Genomic DNA, 18,937 nt, shown 5'->3' with positions numbered 1-18,937 from the left:
GTGTGTAGTTTTTTTTTTTCCAATTCCCTCGCGAAAAAAATGTCGAAATGGTCAACGTCAGAGGCATGTCCCGGGTTTGTGTGCATGAAATGTGGAGTGATGGCCTGGAGGTAACGCGTCCGCCTAGGAAGCGAGAGAATTTGAGCGCGCTGGTTCGAATCACGGTTCAGCCGTCGATATTTTCTCCCCCTCCACTAGACCTTGAGTGGTGGTCTGGACGCTAGTCATTCGGATGAGACGATAAACCGCGGTCCCATGTACAGCATGCACTTAGCGCACGTAAAAGAACCCACGGCAACAAAAGGGTTGTTCCTGGCAAAATTCTGTAGAAAAATCCGCTTCGATAGGAAAAACAATAACTGCACGCAGGAAAAAAAAAAGAAAAAAAAGGGGGTAGCGCTGTAATATAGCGACGCGCTCTCCCTGGGGAGAGCAGCCCGAATTTCACACAGAGAAATCTGTTGTGATAAAAAGAAATACAACTACAAATACAAAATGATGGTACTTTCTTTCAGGTTCTATGGGATTGATACTGACAATATTTCAGCCCAGCTATGACCCGGATCGGCTGTCTGGGCTGTAAGTAATAAAGATGCGTGATAAATGGCATTCCCTCTCGCACTGTACCTTTCAGTCTAATGAAAAGCGATGACCGTAAACGTGGTAAGAAGTGTTGATGGAGAGCAGCATTATTTTGATATGGGTCCACATGAAATAGTGTTGGGGCTGAGGGGGATGGCACGTGTGCGTATACGTGTGTGAGCATGTGTTTTCGGAGCAACCTCATCAACTCCGCAATGCACAGGCCATATTTCATCGTTCTGAGCCCTGCAAGCAGTCGCTTCCCGTTCGGAATGTTGCAACAGGTGCGATCAAGTCGGTTAACCAGCCGAGTGCTGCAACCGTATTATGGTTTGTTGGTGAACATAGGTCACACACCTGTTTCAGATATAGCAACAGACCCCCACATAGTCCATGTAAGCTTTCTGTTTGCACTTTCGTACATCAGTACTACATTGTATTGTATTGCTCTTTTGTCAACAGATTTCTATTTCTCTTTGTGAAATTCGTGATGCTCTCTCCAGGGAGAAGTGTGTGACTAAACTGAGAACGCCGCCCTTTTTTTTTTCTTTTTTTTTTTTTTTTTTAATATCTGCATTTTCATTTGTGTCCTATGGATGTGGATTTTTCTACAGAATTTGCCAGGGACAACCCTTTTGTAGCCGAGGATTCTCTTTTACGTGCGCTAAGCTATATATATATATATATATATATATATATATATATATATATATATTTGCACTGGGGTTAAGATGGGCTTTCTTTTTGTTGTGCGCTTATTGATCGAATCCAAAACAAACCTTTAGGGACGGAGCACGCAGTAGTTGAATTTCTCTTCAGCATCGGTGATATAAGATGAAGAAAAGCGATTTGCGAGTATCGTGCTCACTCCACTGCTTTAAAAAAATATTTTTTTGTTTTTACTTCGGCATCACTGTAAAGGGAGAGAAAAAACGCACAAAAAAAAAAAAAAAAAAAAAAACCCTCTCGGTCTGAGTATAGTCTTCCCTGACTGCAGTGCACTTTGTCTAGCAATGTTCAGGCATTGCTATCCCTGTGTGGAAGAAGGCTGCATCTTAGTTGCGCCCTCCAAAATGCCTCAACGGCATGAATGATGTAATTACTCTCAAAACGGCGCCCACGAAGGTGGGATTTCATTTTGGGGAACAGGAAGTCAGATGGAGCCATGTCTGGTGGGTAATGGGGGATGGGTAAAAAATTGAAACCCACATTTGGCAGCCTCAGTCACTGCTACTTGCGCAGTGTGAACTGGTGACATTGTCCTGCAACAAGAGGACCCGTGCTCGGAGCTTTCCTCGGGGTTTTTCTTTAATTGCTTCTTTAAGTTGGCGCAGTTCTGAGGCATAGTAAGTCTCCTGTGATGGTGTGACCCTTTTGCAGTAGTCAGTCATTGATTCCCTCGCAGTCCCGGAAAAAAGCATGACCTTTCCAACAGATGCGACCTGTTTGAATTTCTTGGGAAGGGGAGAGCCAAGTTGCTTCCATTGCTTGTGTGTGTGTGTGTTTTGTTTTTGTTTTGTTTTGTTTTTTTGTTGTTGTTTTTAATTCAAATTCAGGCTCAAAGTGACGAACCCACTTTTCATCGTTGGTGACAATCCTCCTAAAGAAATTAGCCGGTTCGGCGTGGAAAAGAGCTAGAAGATCCCTTGAAGTTTCAAGTCTGGTCAGCTTCAAATCTGGCATCAGCATTCTGGGCACTCATCTTGCAGACAGCTTATTCGTCGGTCAAAAACGTCTGCGTTTAACCACAGCTGATGCCCATAGTGTTGACTAAACAATTAGTGAAATGACCATACGGCTGTCATTCAAGACCATGTGGTGAGTGGGCTCCACTGTCATCAGTGGATGAGGATTTGGAGCGGCCAGACCGTACATCATCTTCTGGGCTTTCCCTGCCCCGCTTAACTTACTCAGTACGGCCAGTCCTCTCTTCTCCTCTACACAGACCCCTCGGATGTCCAGTGGGTGTCTGAATGACCTAACCTTTAGCTTCCGTCGTCAGAATTGTCGTATTCTTTGTCAACATTCACGTCTTCAGTATAAGAGCCTTCCGCTTGCAATATTTTGATGATGGTAACTTGGGTGAAACGCTGTTAACGTCGTCTCTTTCGCCGTTCGTGTGGAGAGAGTTAAAGTCGGCAACCCACTTCTTGATTGTTGAATTAAAAATTGGAGTCGTCACCCAGCGTCTTTACCGTTTCTTCATGGGTGGTCTTGGCTGTCATGTCATTTCTCTGCACATCATTACCGCACGGGCTGCCGTTTTGCCCATCTCTGCTTTTTCGGTCGTTACCCTTGGCAGCTTTCAAAGACCTTTACCTGCAAACAAATACAGACAAATGATTGTAATTTTGTGAATAACCTTTGAAGAGATTCCAGTTTACAGTTGTGCTCATGTTTTACAGTTGGTGCCTTTGCTTTCAGGTTAGGACAAGAACTCTTTGATCCACCCCCGTACTACAAAAATCTTGCAAAAAGGTTTATATCAAAAGTAGTGATCTCTCTATAATGAGTCTTTTAAAGCTCATTCGATTAAGTTGCGGTCAGCATGTCCAGTGCTCTCTCGACCGCTTTGGTCAGTTGGGAGCGTTTGTTTGTTTTGTTTTTTGTTGTTTTTTTAATTTAAAAAAAACGGGGGTTTGGGGAGGGGCGTAGGGGGTAGGGTGTTCTACTCAACCGGAGCCTTCATGTCCCCGTCTTCATCTCTCAAATGTCCTCAAATCGTCTGGAAGTCAGACATCACAGTTGTGTTTTCTAGCACCATGTGACATAAATATAATTTATTTCCATCCCCTCTCCCGACTCGCGCGTACATACATAGAATATACGTGCACATAAAGCGTGAACAGATGGATTGTGAACAAAACATTGTGCCTACTTTTCAATATCATGGTAGACAAAATATGCTTTTAAATGGAGACAGAGGAGGGGAAATATATTTGTGACTACATTGCTGAGAAAAAAGTCATTATTCCTATGTATTGCTTTTCTTTACTACTGCACACACACCAAGTTACGCACGTGCGCCCACACTGATCCACAGACTCATAGGCATGGCACGCGAAGTTTGAAACTACGTACCACGGCACATCATTATCAACACTCCTCAGCTCTGGAAAGTCCCAATAACCAAAGTCCTGCTTACGTATCTCAGGTACGGTTGTACCTAATCGGCTTTATACAACGGTTCAACACGATTGGCCTGCTTTAAGTCCATATTTATATGAGTGGCATGTTTCCACAGTTCAGTATACAGAGATTCGCTCTCTTGATTAAAGGGATGTTCACCGGCAGAAACGTTTATTATGGATATTGTCATGATCACCCACACGCAGAAACGATGATCGTGATTAAGAGCTGACTGAATAATAGTGAATGTAGCAGCATGACAGAAAAAAAAACCCATCTTAACTCACATTTAGATTTCAGACTTTCTCCTCCTCTTTCAAGGCTTCTCCAACGGCATAGCTTGCTGGGCCGTTTGTCTTTCATCTGCCTGCCTGTGTCATTCTGTCTGTCCGTCTCTGTCTTTCTGTCTGTCTGTCTGTCTCTCTTACTGACACCCCCCCCCTCCCCCCCCCCCCCCCTCTCTCTCTCTACAGTGTACCAAACAAGGGTGACAAAAATAACTAAATATTTGTGTATTGTAAACTGCAACCTACCGAACACACTGAAAATGACAACGGTACATGATATTCGGTGTCTCTATACATAAATCGCATGACTCGTCTAGAATAATTATTTGGTCTAATCAACAGCGGCTGCAGAGATGTCGTTATAGAGTGCCATTATGTATATTGTACTGCATCGCCGAAAATGACCTTTCCCCTGTGTTGCTGTTCGTGGGTCATTTCACCCATATCAAATTATCAGTAGATATGGTGCGTCCGGCTGACTTCCCTGCGGCGCTGATATAATTATCTATCACTATCAAATGATGACTGGTCACTGTTGGAAGGACACACACACACACACACACACATATATATATATATATATATATATATATATATATATATATATATATATATAATTATGATTATCAACATATTAACATAAGTAGTCACCATTTTCGTGTGACATTAGTTCGACCACATCTACGATAGATTATTCGGGTCAAAAATTCCCACATCATGATTTCCATGGTGAAAATGAGCCGTATTCGTCGGGAAAATTAGGATGACTCTCACTCCACAAAAAAAGTAGTAGTTATATCGTCGAAGTGAAGATTGGTAGTTTTTTTTCTTGTGTCGCTTTTATTCATTTTCGTCCGTTTCGCAAGGATGTGACGCCACACTTGACAAAGTAAGCATCAAAATTGTTGATTATAATTCAGTCATGCACTTGTGCACAACAAAATTACCGCCTCATCCAGCCTCCCCAATCCCACTGCCAACACGCGTGGCTGCTTGTAGAAGATGGCACATGAAAAGTGGGGGAAACATTTCGAGTCCACAAAATAAAAACGGTTTCAGTTTCAGTTTCTCAAAGAGGTGTCACTGCGTTTGGACAAATCCATATATGCTACACCACATCTGCTAGGCAGATGCCTGTCAGCAGCATAATGCAACGCACTTAGTCAGGCCTTGAGTGCATGCTTACATATTTGTGTACCTGTCAGGGAAGATTTCTTTTTGCATAATTTTGCCAGAGGACAACACTCTCGTTACCATGGGTGGTTTTTCAGTGCGCCAAGTGCGTGCTGCATACGGGACCTCGGTTTATCGTCTCATCCGAAAGACTAGACGCTCAGTTTGATTTTCCAGTCAAACTTGGTAGAAAGGGCGAGAGTGGGATTCGAACCCACACCATCACGGACTCTGTATTGGCAGCTGAGCGTCTTAACCATTCTGCCACCTTCCTCCGTCTCCTCCAGAGAAAAAGGAAAAACAACTTGTTCACGTATCGCTGGTTCTATAAGAAGAATTGAAGGTCTTTCATGCCATGCTCATTGTGACAGCGTCAATACCCCTCTACTTCTGTGTATGGGGTGTCTTGTCAGTGTCTTCAGTATCGCCAGATTCATGGAGGATTGTCGTTGGAAGGGACGTGGTGGCGGTCTCCACTCTGGGAGGCATGCTAACTCAGTCTGGCTCCGTGACTAAGCCATTATTGTCCTCAGTAGGGGGCTTAGTAGGTGATGTCCTGAGTACGTACAGGCACAACTGAACACCACCAAAGTGACTCGGCAGCAGTGCAGGGTCTCCTCTTCCGGGTGTGTGATCCTCCTGGCGACCAAACATCGATCGGTTGTTCCCTGTGTACTGCCGGTGCTGGGACTGCGACAGACTGATCAGGGTGTGGCCGTGTATGGGGGATTCGGAATGAGCGGCGTGGGAGTAATGTCACGTCACTGAAACGGTGCAGATGATGGGACAGAAAAAAAGGCCTCCAGAATGCATTATCTTTACTTGCGTGTTTTGTTGCTTCGTGGCAGTGTATGTGACCACAGCAACCCAAGCAACAGATATTTTTCAGGTTGTGGATACATGTCCTCTATCCTTCTGTCATTATTACAGGCCAGATGCGAACGGAGCGGTCCGCAGTGACTAGATGCACCACTACAGTACAAGGGAACCGGCTGAGAACAGGAAACTTTTTGCGCCGGGGTATATTTTCGTTCGTGAACATAGCCGCCTCAGAAATTTTGTCACATTTTACGTGACTGAATTTGAAAAAATTCAAATGCTTGCATTTTCTAACAGCTTAATTAGCTGTTTGTTCACAAGGTGTATATCGGCCATAAAAAAATAAATATATAAAATAAAATAATGATAAGAAGAAGAATGCCCTAGTCTTGCCGGTTTGGCTTCTTCAGTCTATTTTGTCCTGATATCATTAATAATACAATCTTATTTGAAATGAAAAATTGCAATAACACCCTACTGATTCAGTGACTTTTCGAAAATTCATATATTGTCCCTGAACCACTCACTGGATTTGCCAACATGCACTGACAATAAAATGATAGGGTGACCGTAAGATTTCTTGTCACAAAATGGCGGCCGGTGGGATGGCAGTGTTTGTGCAGGTAATAATCCGACCTGGGGTGTCTGTCCTTTTCAGCCTTATCACTTGAGGTGCTGGGTTTCGACGTTAAACCCACATGTAACAACCCGTGACATTTAAACAGTCATCAGTGGCAGGTTTTAATATACGATGAGCCGAGCTTGTGCGCAACGTTTGTGGCATACAAAACATACTTTTGATCGGGAACGGGATCAGTTTATCAGTACGGGCCCAGTCAGTGTTCAGCTTCCATGTTTGAACAGGTTTACTGAGTTGGCGATCGACTTGAATTTTCGAAGGAAATATCGGTTGATCCTATTTCCAGTCTGATTTGCATGGGGGAAAAAAATCCAAAAAAAATCAGCACATCCACTATTTTAGAATATGTTTGTTGATAACCTCACTCTCTCTCTCTCCCCCTCTCTCTCACTGACACACACACACACACACACACACATTCTGACACACGTACACGCACACACACGCACGCACGCACGGCACACGCACTCACGGCCGCGCACGGCACGCACGCACACATACGCACGCACACACACGCGCGCGCGCGCGCATACACACTGCACACACACACACGCACTGCGCACTGACGCACATATACACACACACACGCCGGCACGCACCGCACACACACACACTGACGCACGCACGCACGCACACACACGCACACACTGACTCTCTCTCTCCGCACACACACTGACACACTCTCTCTCTCTCTCTCTCTCTCTCTCTCTCTCTCTCTCTCTCTCTCTCACGGACACACACACTATACGCACCAAAAAAGACAACCACGGTAAAACAAGTGACGGTTGGTGAAGGAAACAAAAACACCCTGTTATTCTTATCGATATTGTATTTCATCTACACACACACACACACACACACACACACACTGCAGGGCTCGTGCACTGTTAACGTGGGACCGACTGAGGAGGTGAGACTATGATCACTTGAAATGGGAGACGAATTTGTTGGTTGAGAGTGTGCAGTTCAGTTCAACAACGTGTGTGTGTGTGTGTGTGTGTGTGTGTGCGTGTGTGCGTGTGTGTGTGTGTGTGCGTGTGTGTGTGTGTGTGTGAGCCGTGCCATTGTGTGTATGTACATTGGGCGCGTTCAGTTCACGTTCGTGTACTGATGCAAGCACGGCCGGCGGTTGTACACACTTCGCCCGCCCGGCGGCACATCTGTCAAGTCGGGCAATGCATGCAAACGCGTGCGTCGGTGTGTTTTCGAGTATAGGCCTATATTTTGGTAAAGCACTTGCAGTCGACTGGACGAGATCAGCTCCGATCACGGGCAAAACTGAGTCCGTAAAACGTGGAGATGTCGTGTGATCAGTTGTAGACTATACAGTTGTAACTTGAGCTCAAGTTAATCAATGGCCGTGACTGAGTAACTCAGTGAGTGATTTTAACTGAAACAGTCGAAACTGAAATAGTAATGTTATTCGTATTCCGTTTTGGATACGTACCTGAAATTATGCAAGCTAACTATTATGTATGATCATTGTCTATGACAAAACACTCGATCAGTTGTGTTTGGTAACTTCACTTGTGGTATTATTTTGCCGGTGTCTTTCTCCCCGCCCACGTGCGCGCGCGCGCGCGCACACACACACACACACACACACACACACACACACACACACACACCCCTCCCCCGCCTACTCCGGCACTCACACACACACACACACACACACACAGTGGATATTACGCTTGAAAGAACATCCGTGTCACGAACAATTATTTTCCTTGTACTGTTCGCTCGGTGCGTCCCTGTAGCCTTGGCCCTCAGTATCAGTTTTCAACTGCCGTGACCCCAGTCAGTGTTCAATACTTCATTCACAAATCCGTTTGACCCAAACAACACACACAGCGCGCCTGCGCTGGGCTGACACGCTGTGCGTGGGCGTTGTGGTTTCAGCGCAGGTGCATTCATTCACCCGCCGGTCAGTCAGTGTCATCGACCATTTTTAACCAATCAACATTCAGCGAAAAGTTCGCTGCGAGGTGATAAAATGGCTGCGGATGGAGGCCTAGCAGAAGGAGGAGATGAGTTTGATCCCCGATCGGGGGAGATTGAGAGCATAGAGACGCATCTCAACAGTGCACTTACTGCTCCAGATCAGAAACTGTAAGTTACAGTTGTTTGGGGGGTAAAACAGGTGGAATGGTCGGGGCTAGCGAAGTTGTAGGACGGGTAGCGAAGTGTCCTGAGCCACTTCTTTCCTTCTTGCTGGATGCTGAGTGCCTGCCCTTCCCGTTCACAGATCTTCGAAGAATAGACACTTAACTTAGTGGCAGTTGTGGGAAAGGAGGTATCTGCACACGAAATAACTGTTGCTTATTTTGTTTCTTATTGTTACTGCATTTTATCCACCTTACAGAATTTGGTGCGTGGTCCATTTGGTCCAGTTTGCACTTCAGTACAGTTGTTCACGTCGAACTAGAATTCGATGCAGAACAGATCTGGTCGCGTCCTGGACGACATCTACTTTATCGTGATAGCTCTGTTTGTGATGTATGGTGTTTGTAAATACACTGTAAAGGGGGATCTCGTGGAGAAAGAAATATTATCTTAACAGGAGAAAGCTGAACTGAGTTATAGCCAGGAAAAAAGATGAGTCACCTGGTTGTGATGTGACTGTGCAGCTGTTCAAACTGGAATGTCTCCAGTTTTACAGTACATCACATACACACTTATGAATACACATGCACACACATGTGCAATCACACACATAATCATATGTGGACGTGTGTGCGCACATGCACGCATACACTCAGAGTGACTCACACAAATGCTTTCAAAATACCAGTAGCATTGCCAACTTGAAGTTTAGCTTCACTTTAATTTGCAGTCATTGAGACTAAGCCAAACTATTCACTAGCCTCTAAGTTGCGTTGTTTAACAATACAATGAATACGTGTGTTTACCTGCTTTAGATAATCCAGTTTCCAAACTTCATAGATTTATTGTAACTTGACTCCAGTTCCTATGTTGATGAATAGTTTTAAAGCCTCAGAGCTAACGAAGATAGCTTATTGCTTGGTTCACTGTCAGTTGGTTGATCTGTTGTCAGACATCTTTAAGCCGATACCCTATTAATTACTTACATATGTGTTCTATTTGTAAATGCCTAGGGCTTATTTTCAGGATTACTCTGAATAGGCATAAATGCTCGTAAGCATAATAATAATAATGATAATAATCATACATCTTCCAGTTTATGGCTGTATCAAAATGATGTTCAATCCGAGACCTTGATGATGTTTGATCCAAGACCTTGATCATAATTCCAATCAATTCTTGTGACATCTCCTTTTGGAATGGATAATCTCAGTATCGAAACGTAACAATTAGGGGGGAAAAAAAACAAAAAAAAACTAACCATGTCGACACACTTTAGCTTTCATTTAACCAGCCTCCTACTCATAGCTCTTTTTCTGCAAAATGTAAATTCATAAAATTGTCATGGAAGAATGAGTTACTCTTGGTATGGAGCAGGTCATTTGACAATGCGCCCACTGCATGTTTGCACAGTCTTTGGAATGACGGAAACAGTGTCTTTTCCACCAGTGGATGTCAGGATCAGGATCATGTTGACAAGGGGTTCTTTTGTTTCTTCCTGCTTGTCAGGTCTCCACATTTTCTTGTGATGGTCCTTCACCTTCCTTTGGTTCTATTGACTAGATTGAACATTTTCAGTTTCATATGTAGGCTGTTCAGCACATCTTGTTTCTTCATCAGGAGTGGGAATGGGACCTCAGGTGAGTATTTTATGGGACAAGGCAAATAGTGGGTCATGTTGGTTTCTAGAACTTTGACACACCAGTTTCAGGTGTCTTCTGTTTCATCGATTCTGGATTCGATTCTGGTTAGTTTGTACGATGCAGGATCTTAGAGCACATTTCTTGATGACTGTGGTTGGATTTTTAAAATTTCTTTTTAAGTCCAGTTTCATGACAACCACATCTCCTGGTATCAGTTCTGGAAGTGATTGTGCTATATGCTTTCTGTCAGTTTCCATGCTTTCTGTCAGTTATTTTCTTGGTCATTTCTTTGTTCTTTTTGTCTTTTCCAGCAACTCTTTCTGTCAATTTTCTTTGGCTCCAGGTTTGCAGAAATTGAAGGTAGTGTTGTCTTCAGCTGACGTCCCATCAAAGGTTCTGCTGGGCTGACTCCTGTCGGTGGTGTTGCTGTTGCTCTGTAGGACAGTAGAGCAAGAAATGGATCTTCTTGATTGAGAATATTTTTCGCAATTTGTACAGCTCTTTCTGCTTCCCCATCTGACTGAGAATGCTATTGATTGAAAGTAACTGTAGCAAACCTCCATTCTTCTGCAGACTTCTGGTATTCTCTTGAGGTAAATTGACTGCCATTGTCTGTGTACACAATTTCTGTGATGCCATGATGTGCAAATATGTCTTTTAGCCTGGCTATGTCTGTTGCAGATCCTGCTGATGGCAAATGTGCCATTTCAAGATAGCATGAGCAGAAGTCTATTACTACTTAATATTACTCTTTTCCTGCTTAAAAAATGTCAGCTCCAAATTCTTGAAATGGTCTTTGACTTTGGCAACTCTCTTAGCAGTGACCACATGATGCTATCTTGTTTTTAATTGCATCTTGGATTCCAGGCCACTAAACATTTTGAAACTTGCTGCTCTCTCACTGCACTTAGTGATGCCTTGATGACCGTCATTAATTTTCTCTGTGATTCTTTCCTCATTGAGAACTTGAGATAATGATTCTGTTGCCTCTAGTGAGTAGGCCATTGTGGACACTAAGATCTCCTCTCACAGCAAAGAGGTCTTGAAGGTTGTCTGCAAATCTCCCTTTTTCTCTGGCCATTCATGTTGTAAAATGCACATTGCCACTTTTATCTTCTCATCCTTGCTGGTTCCTTCTGCTATTTGCTGTAGTTTAATGACTGAAGCTGACCACTGGAGTTGAACAGCATCAAAGTGATTTTTTACATCTACCTGCACTGTTCCTCGTTTGACATTTTTCATGGAACTTCTTGATAAGGTGTCAGCCATGACCATGAATTTTCCTAGAGTGTACACTGCAACTGTATTGAATCGAAGAAGTCTCCCCAAAAGTCTAGAAGTGTATAGGTGTGTCGTTCATAGCTCTTGTGTTTATGAGTGGCACAAGGGGCTTGTGGTCTGTGAGTAACTTGAATGAAGGAACACCAGTAAGATACCTTTTAGATTTCTAACACACCCAAACACCAACACAGCATTCTTTTTTTCAATCTGAGCATAGTTTGTTTCTGTTTGTGTCAGAGTTCTTGAACCAAATGCAGTTGGCTTGTCTTCCTGAAGCAGCACTCCCGGTGTCGTAACTGCTTGCATCTGTGCGGACTGTCACTGGCTTTCACATATCATAGAAGGCAGCCATTGCGCTTTTCTGTATAGGTTTTTTGTTATCTTGACCAAAGCATTTGTAATCTTCTGGCTTGTTCCAAAGGAAATTCTGTAATTTTTAAATCAGTTAACACTTTCAGTGCTTCAGTGCCAAGCCTATTTTATGCTCTTTGACAACTTGTTGCCAAGGGATCTTTTGGTTGTGGAGGGTAAAGATTTAAAATTCTTAAAGTATTATGCAGGCTTCTAATAGAAAGTATGTGTACCCTATACTTTTCTGAAGGAGAATGAATGCACGATCCAATTAATGCCAGTTTCACATGAATTCAATGGTCTTGAGATAGATAATTCCTACAATGACGTGGACAGAAATTTCTCTCCTGGGGCACGTTTTACACACTGGAAGGGGAGATAAATTTCTGTTTCAGGGGCACTCAGGGTGTTAAGATGTGGTTTGAAATAATCAATCTAGCATTTCGAAATAAATGAAAATAGTTGATCATTTGATCTTGACTTGCATCTCAACACACGTTAAGATGTGGTTTGAAATAATCAATCTAGCATTTCGAAATAAATGAAAATAGTTGATCATTTGACCTATACTTGCATCTCAACACCCGTTAAGATGTGGTTTGAAATAATCAATCTAGCATTTCGAAATAAATGAAAATAGTTGATCATTTGACCTTGACTTGCATCTCAACACCCGTTAAGATGTGGTTTGAAATAATCAATCTAGCATTTCGAAATAAATGAAAATAGTTGATCATTTGACCTTGACTTGCATCTCAACACCCATTAAGATGTGGTTTGAAATAATCAATCTAGCATTTCGAAATAAATGAAAATAGTTGATCATTTGACCTTGACTTGCATCTCAACACCCGTTAAGATGTGGTTTGAAATAATCAATCTAGCATTTCGAAATAAATGAAAATAGTTGATCATTTGACCTTGACTTGCATCTCAACACCCATTAAGATGTGGTTTGAAATAATCAGTCTAGCATTTCGAAATAAATGAAAATAGTTGATCGAAAAATGGAAATAGTTGTTTGACCTTGACTTGCATCTCAACACCTTTTGGGACCTGGATTTTTACTCCACCCCCACTAGACCTTGAAATCTGTAGTATTCAATACAGTGCTGTACATTACAACATGACATAACACAACATAGGAAGGTTTTGTTTCAGTAATCTCTCTCTCATGATTTATGACCGTTTTGCAGCTTAATACTTATCGTACAAGCAATGCATTTTCAAAATCATGTATGGCCACAGCATCACACTTGCATGCTGTGTACATGTGATCTAATGTATTGATGTGTGCACATGCAGGCATTCACCCATGTACACGCCTTTGATTTCCAAAGAGGGGTAAAAGTGTTGACAAAGTGTGTTGGGTGACATGCAGCTGGTACCATGGACGCCTGGGGCGAGCGGCTGCAGAGGACCTGCTGCGAGACCAGGATGCCGGCAGCTACCTGGTGCGAGAGAGCGAGAGCAAGCTGGGCTCGTTTGTTCTGTCTTACCTGGGTCACAACTATAAGATCACCCACTTCAGGTTAGTTGTCCAAACGAGGAGGCTTCTCTGTCTTGTCTTACCTGGGTCTCTCTCTCTCTCTCTCTCTCTCTCTCTCTCTCTCTCTCTCTCTCTCTCTCTCTCTCACACACACACACACACACACACACACACACACACACACACACACACACACATCACACACACACACACACATATACACACACACACATATATATATACATATATATATATGAAGATCATCCATTTCAGGTAAGTTGTTAAAAGTGGGCTTATTTTGTCTTGTCTTACCTGGGTCATAACTATAAGAACACCAACCTCAGTTGAGTTGACCAAACTGGGCTCATTTGTTCTTGTCTTATCTGGGTCATAACTGTAAGATGACCCACTTCAGTTGAGTTGACCAAACTGGGCACTTGTCTTGTTTTGTCTTAACCTGGGTCACAAGTAAAAGATCACACTCTTCAGGTGAGTTGCCCAGCTGCATCATTTATTTAGTTATGTTTGTTCCATACCACCCAGCCAATTTTATGTTAATTGATAGATAAATAAATAAATAGCTTTCTTTAGTCACCTTTTTTAAATGAATCTGTTGGAAAATAGGCTGTGGTCAGAACAGAGCTAACTACAAATACTGGCCATCACAATGTGGTGTTTGTGTTGTGGAGTTGATTGTCTGAGGTGACTACAACTGGGTGACTATAACATCTAATATACTGGGTTGTGATCCTTCCCAGAAGTTTTCGGTTGGTCATTTTTTGCAGTAATATCTACCACAGTTTCCTCCATTCTGATGGTTTTTTCTTTATATATATATTATATTTTTTTTTTTCTTTCCTTCTTCACATTTTTCTTTGACAGTACTCCAGCATATTTGAACATTTTGATTGGCTGTTTGATGCGTTACATCAATACATGTCTTTATCTTTTAAAAAAACTTTTTCTTTCTTTCTTTTTTTCTTTTTTTTTAATACATTTTTTGATGAAGTTTGTACTCTATTGTGAAAAGGATAGTTTTAACTTAAAGAAAGACAGTGAATGAAAAATCATCTGAGAAATAGAAATGGATTTGTATTCATCACTGATACATGTTTAAGAACTTGGTTTCTTTTCTCATTTTTTTGTTTCTGATTCTCTAAAGAGTTGAATTTTGAGTGATTGAATACACAAATACAAAAAAGCATATACAAACAAGAGAGGCAAGGCCTTCAAGACTCACTTGTGATAAATTAAGTCCCCTAGCATTAATTAGAGTAATTTCCCTTTTTTACTATCTGCACCAAAATGTTTGCAAAATAAATAAAAATTCCATGCTTAGCAAAAGAAGTTCCTGTTTGAACAAAAAATGATAATAATCACTCCTCTTGTTGTTGTGTCACAATATCAGATCAAAGTGCCAAGTTTAGAGAATACATATAAATACAACAGTAAATGCAGTTTGCATATAATTAGGCTTCTTTTTTTTATTTTTTTTTGTGTCCATCCCAGAGGTGCAATATTGTTTTAAACAAGATGACTGGTAAGAACTGAATTTTTCCTATTTTTATGCCAAATTTGGTGTCAACTGACAAAGTATTTGCAGAGAAAATGTCAATGTTAAAGTTTACCATGGACACACAGACACACAGACACACGGACACACACACACACACACACACACACACAACCGAACACCGGGTTAAAACATAGACTCACTTTGTTTACACAAGTGAGTCAAAAAGCATAGTGTTCCTGATAATCTTTCGGTGATACTGAAAGCATGGCTATGAATGTTTGATTTTGATTGTCATGCTTCATTGTATCTATGCCGTTTGACACATGTTAGCAGTGAAGAGAATCATGGATAAGTATGATGTATTTTTTGTTTCGTTAGAAATGCATAATAAGCAACTTGTACACTTTTGTTTGCAGGATTTTGGCCATGTGTGGTGACTACTACATCGGTGGCCGTCAGTTTGAGTCACTGTCAGACTTGATAGGCTACTATACAAGCTGTTCTTGTCTCCTCAAAAATGAACAGCTTAGGTACCCTGTGGCTCCTCAAGAGGTAACATTTTTTATCCTTATTATTTTTTGTTCCTTTTGTTTAGATCTTTTATATATATTTAAAAAATATTTTCTTTAACTTGTCTTTCTTCACAAATTCATATTGTCTCTGCTTCACTGTATCTTGTTTTTGTGCGCACACACGCACACACACACACACACACACACACACACAGCATACTGCACACTGTAGGTGTTGATGTACCCATGTATGTTTTATGTACAATGTATGTGCATGTTATTGCAAAGCACTTCCATATGTTAGTGCAATACAAATATACTAATCAATATTATTATTATTATTATGCGCAGGTCATGGCATAAGGTTAACAAGAGCGGTTGTAGTGCAATACAAATATACTAATCATTGTTATTATTGTTATTGTTATTATGCGCATTTCATGGCATAAGATTAACAAGAGAAGTTGTAGAGTTAGAGCCTTGTGTCAGCGGTACATTTAATGTAGAGAATGTGTAGAAATGTGTGGGATCTGTTTTCTGTCACAGCCTGTGGATGACCGTCGGCGAGTGGTTGCAATGCTGTCGTATCGGAAAGCCACAGACTCCGATGAATTAAGGTACAGACGTTTCTTCATTTTCTAATCAGTTACTGTATGGTGGTTTTATATTAAGTTTATAACATAGATTGTAGCAGTTAGGTAAGTGGGTGTATATGTGTTTGTGCATGCATGCATGCCTTATAAATTAAGCTTCTTCAAAGGGGATGCTTCTGTGCTGTAGAAAAAGAAATATGGAAGGGAGGGGAGGAACGTAAGTAACATTGTGAAATGTTCACCATGTAATGGTTAATCGAACAGACAGGCAGAAAATACAAAAAAACTTAACCGTATGAAGAGCACAGTAACAGGAGTCATGATGGCTGCCGTCAAAAGAGGTTGCTACCCAGCGGGACAAAGGGGAGGTTACCTACTTCCGGGAGGTTATCGGCCATAGTTGCTTTCGTTTTCTCCGCATAGGCGGATAGTCAGACCCCTGCCGGAGTCTGCACTAGTTGGGTCACGGTAAGTATGTTATTTAAACGTAATTTTAGATAGAAAATTTCCTTTTTTCTTCAGATGAGGACAGAATATCATACTTTGTGGTGTTGGACTTCTAATAGTTCTTCAGAGGTTGTGTCTTTGATATCTTCTTCTTCTTCTGTGTTCGTGGGCTGCAACTCCCACGTTTACTAGTATGCACACAAGTGGGCTTTTACGTGTATGACCGTTTTTACCCTGCCATGTAGGCAGCCATACTCCATTTTCGGGGGTGTGCATGCTGGGTATGTTCTTGTTTCCATAACCCACCGAACGCTGACATGGATTACAGGATCTTTAACGTGCGTATTTGATCTTCTGCTTGCATATACACACGAAGGGGGTTCAGGATTAACGTGCGTATTTGATCTTCTGCTTGCATATACACACGAAGGGGGTTCAGGCACTAGCAGGTCTGCACATATGTTGACCTGGGAGATCGTAAAAATCTCCACCCACCGGACGCCGTCACCGTGATTCGAACCCGGGACCCTCAGATTGACAGTCCAACGCTTTAACCATTCGGCTATTGCGCCCGTCGTGTCTTTGATATGAAATGAAAGAGAGAGAAATGAAATGAGCACCATGGTCTAAGTTTTTTCAGTCTAAGGTGATGCTGCTTTTGTTCAAAACAGAAGTGGAATTGAAATTAACTTGCTTATAATGTTCCAGTTTCTTCAAAAAAGATGATTTTGTGTACAGAATTAAATGAAAGTAAAAATAACTTATTAGCTGTTTCACACAAAAGATGATGTTTACATGGTGCAGAAATAGAAATGGGAATAAAATTAACTTTGTGCATTGTGATGTGTTTAAGTTTCTTCAAAGGTGATGTGTTCGTGGCACAAAATGAAAGGAAAATAAACTTTTTTGTGCCATGTAATGTTTCAGTTTCTCCAAAGGGGATGTATTTGTTGCACAAAATGAAAAAGAAAATTAACTTTTTGTGCCATGCAATGTTTCTCCTTCAAAACTGATGTGTCTGTGGTACAAAATGAAAGGAAAAAATAAATTTTTGTGCCGTGTAATGTTTCAGTTTCTTCAAAGGGGATGTATTGGTGGTACAAAATTAAAGGAAATCAAACTTTTTGTGGCATGTAATAACTTTTTTGTACCGTGTAATGTTTGTTTCTTCAAAGGGGATGTGTTTGTGGTAGAGGATGAAAGGAAAATGAATCGACTTTTTGTACCATGTATGATAAAATGTCTCAGTTTCTTTATAGGTGTTGTTTTGTGAAAGGAAAAATTAAATTTTTTGTGCCATGTAATGTTTCAGTTTCTTCAAAGCGGATATGTTTGTAGCACAAAATGAAAGTTGAATAAACTTTTTTTGCAATGTTATGTTTTATTTTCTTCAAAAGTGATGTGTTGGTGGTACAAAATTAAAGGAAATTAAATATTTTGTGGCATGTAATAACTTTTTTGTGCCGTGTAATGTTTCAGTTTCTTTAAAGGGGATGTGTTTGTGATGGAAGATGAATGAAAATGAATCAACTTTTTGTTCCATGTATGATATAATGTTTCAGTTTCTTTATAGGTGATGTGTTTGTGGTACAAAATGAAAGGAAAAATTAAATTTTTTGTCCCATGTAATGTTTCAGTTTCTTCAAAGGGGATGTGTTTGTGGTACAAAATGAAAGGAAAATAAACTTTTTGTACCATGTATGATATAATGTTTCAGTTTCTTCAAAGGGGATGTGTTTGTGGTACAAAAAGAAAGGAAAATAAACTTTTTGTGCCGTGTAATTTTTCAGTTTCTTCAAAGGGGATCTGTTTGTGGTACAAAAAGAAAGGAAAATAAACTTTTTGTGCCGTGTAATTTTTCAGTTTCTTCAAAGCGGATGTGTTGGTGGTACAAAATTAAAGGAAATCAAACTTTTTGTGGCATGTAATAACTTTTTTGTGCCGTGTAATGTTTCAGTTTCTTCAAAGGTGATGTGTCTGTGATAGAAGATGAAAGGAAAATGAATCAACTTTTTGTTCCATGTATGATATAATGTTTCAGTTTCATATAATGTTTCAGTTTCTTCAAAGGGGATGTGTTGGTGGTACAGAATTAAAGGAAATCAAACTTTTTGTGGCATGTAATGTTTCAGTTTCTTCAAAGGGGTTGTGTTTGTGGTACAAAATGAAAGGAAAATGAATAAACTTTTTGTACCATATACGATAAAATGTTTCAGTTTCATATAATGTTTCAGTTTCTTCAAAGGTGATGTGTTTGTGGTACAAAATGAAAAGAAAATAAACTTTTTGTGCTATGTAATGTTTCATTTTCTTCAAAGGTGATGTGTTTGTGGTACAAAATGAAAGGAAAATAAACTTTTTGTACCATATAC

The 18,937-nt window shown here is 41.0% G+C and overlaps 1 protein-coding gene across 1 annotated transcript in view; it reads left to right on the top strand.

Moving 5' to 3' along the window:
- The first annotated feature begins 8,623 nt into the window (after nucleotides 1-8,623).
- LOC143297120 (ras GTPase-activating protein 1-like) overlaps nucleotides 8,624-18,937 on the top strand; it is a 41,996-nt gene continuing 31,682 nt past the window's right edge. Inside the window, exons 1-4 of the mRNA XM_076609294.1 lie at nucleotides 8,624-8,739; nucleotides 13,390-13,539; nucleotides 15,430-15,565; nucleotides 16,072-16,142. Coding sequence (XP_076465409.1) covers nucleotides 8,624-8,739; nucleotides 13,390-13,539; nucleotides 15,430-15,565; nucleotides 16,072-16,142 — 473 coding nt within the window. The remainder of the gene's footprint in view (nucleotides 8,740-13,389; nucleotides 13,540-15,429; nucleotides 15,566-16,071; nucleotides 16,143-18,937) is intronic.

The sequence above is a fragment of the Babylonia areolata genome, chromosome 22 (genome assembly GCF_041734735.1).
Source record: "Babylonia areolata isolate BAREFJ2019XMU chromosome 22, ASM4173473v1, whole genome shotgun sequence".
Classification (NCBI taxonomy): domain Eukaryota; kingdom Metazoa; phylum Mollusca; class Gastropoda; order Neogastropoda; family Buccinidae; genus Babylonia; species Babylonia areolata.
Note: the sequence above shows the minus strand (reverse complement) of the source record. Positions and strands in the feature narration are given on the sequence as shown.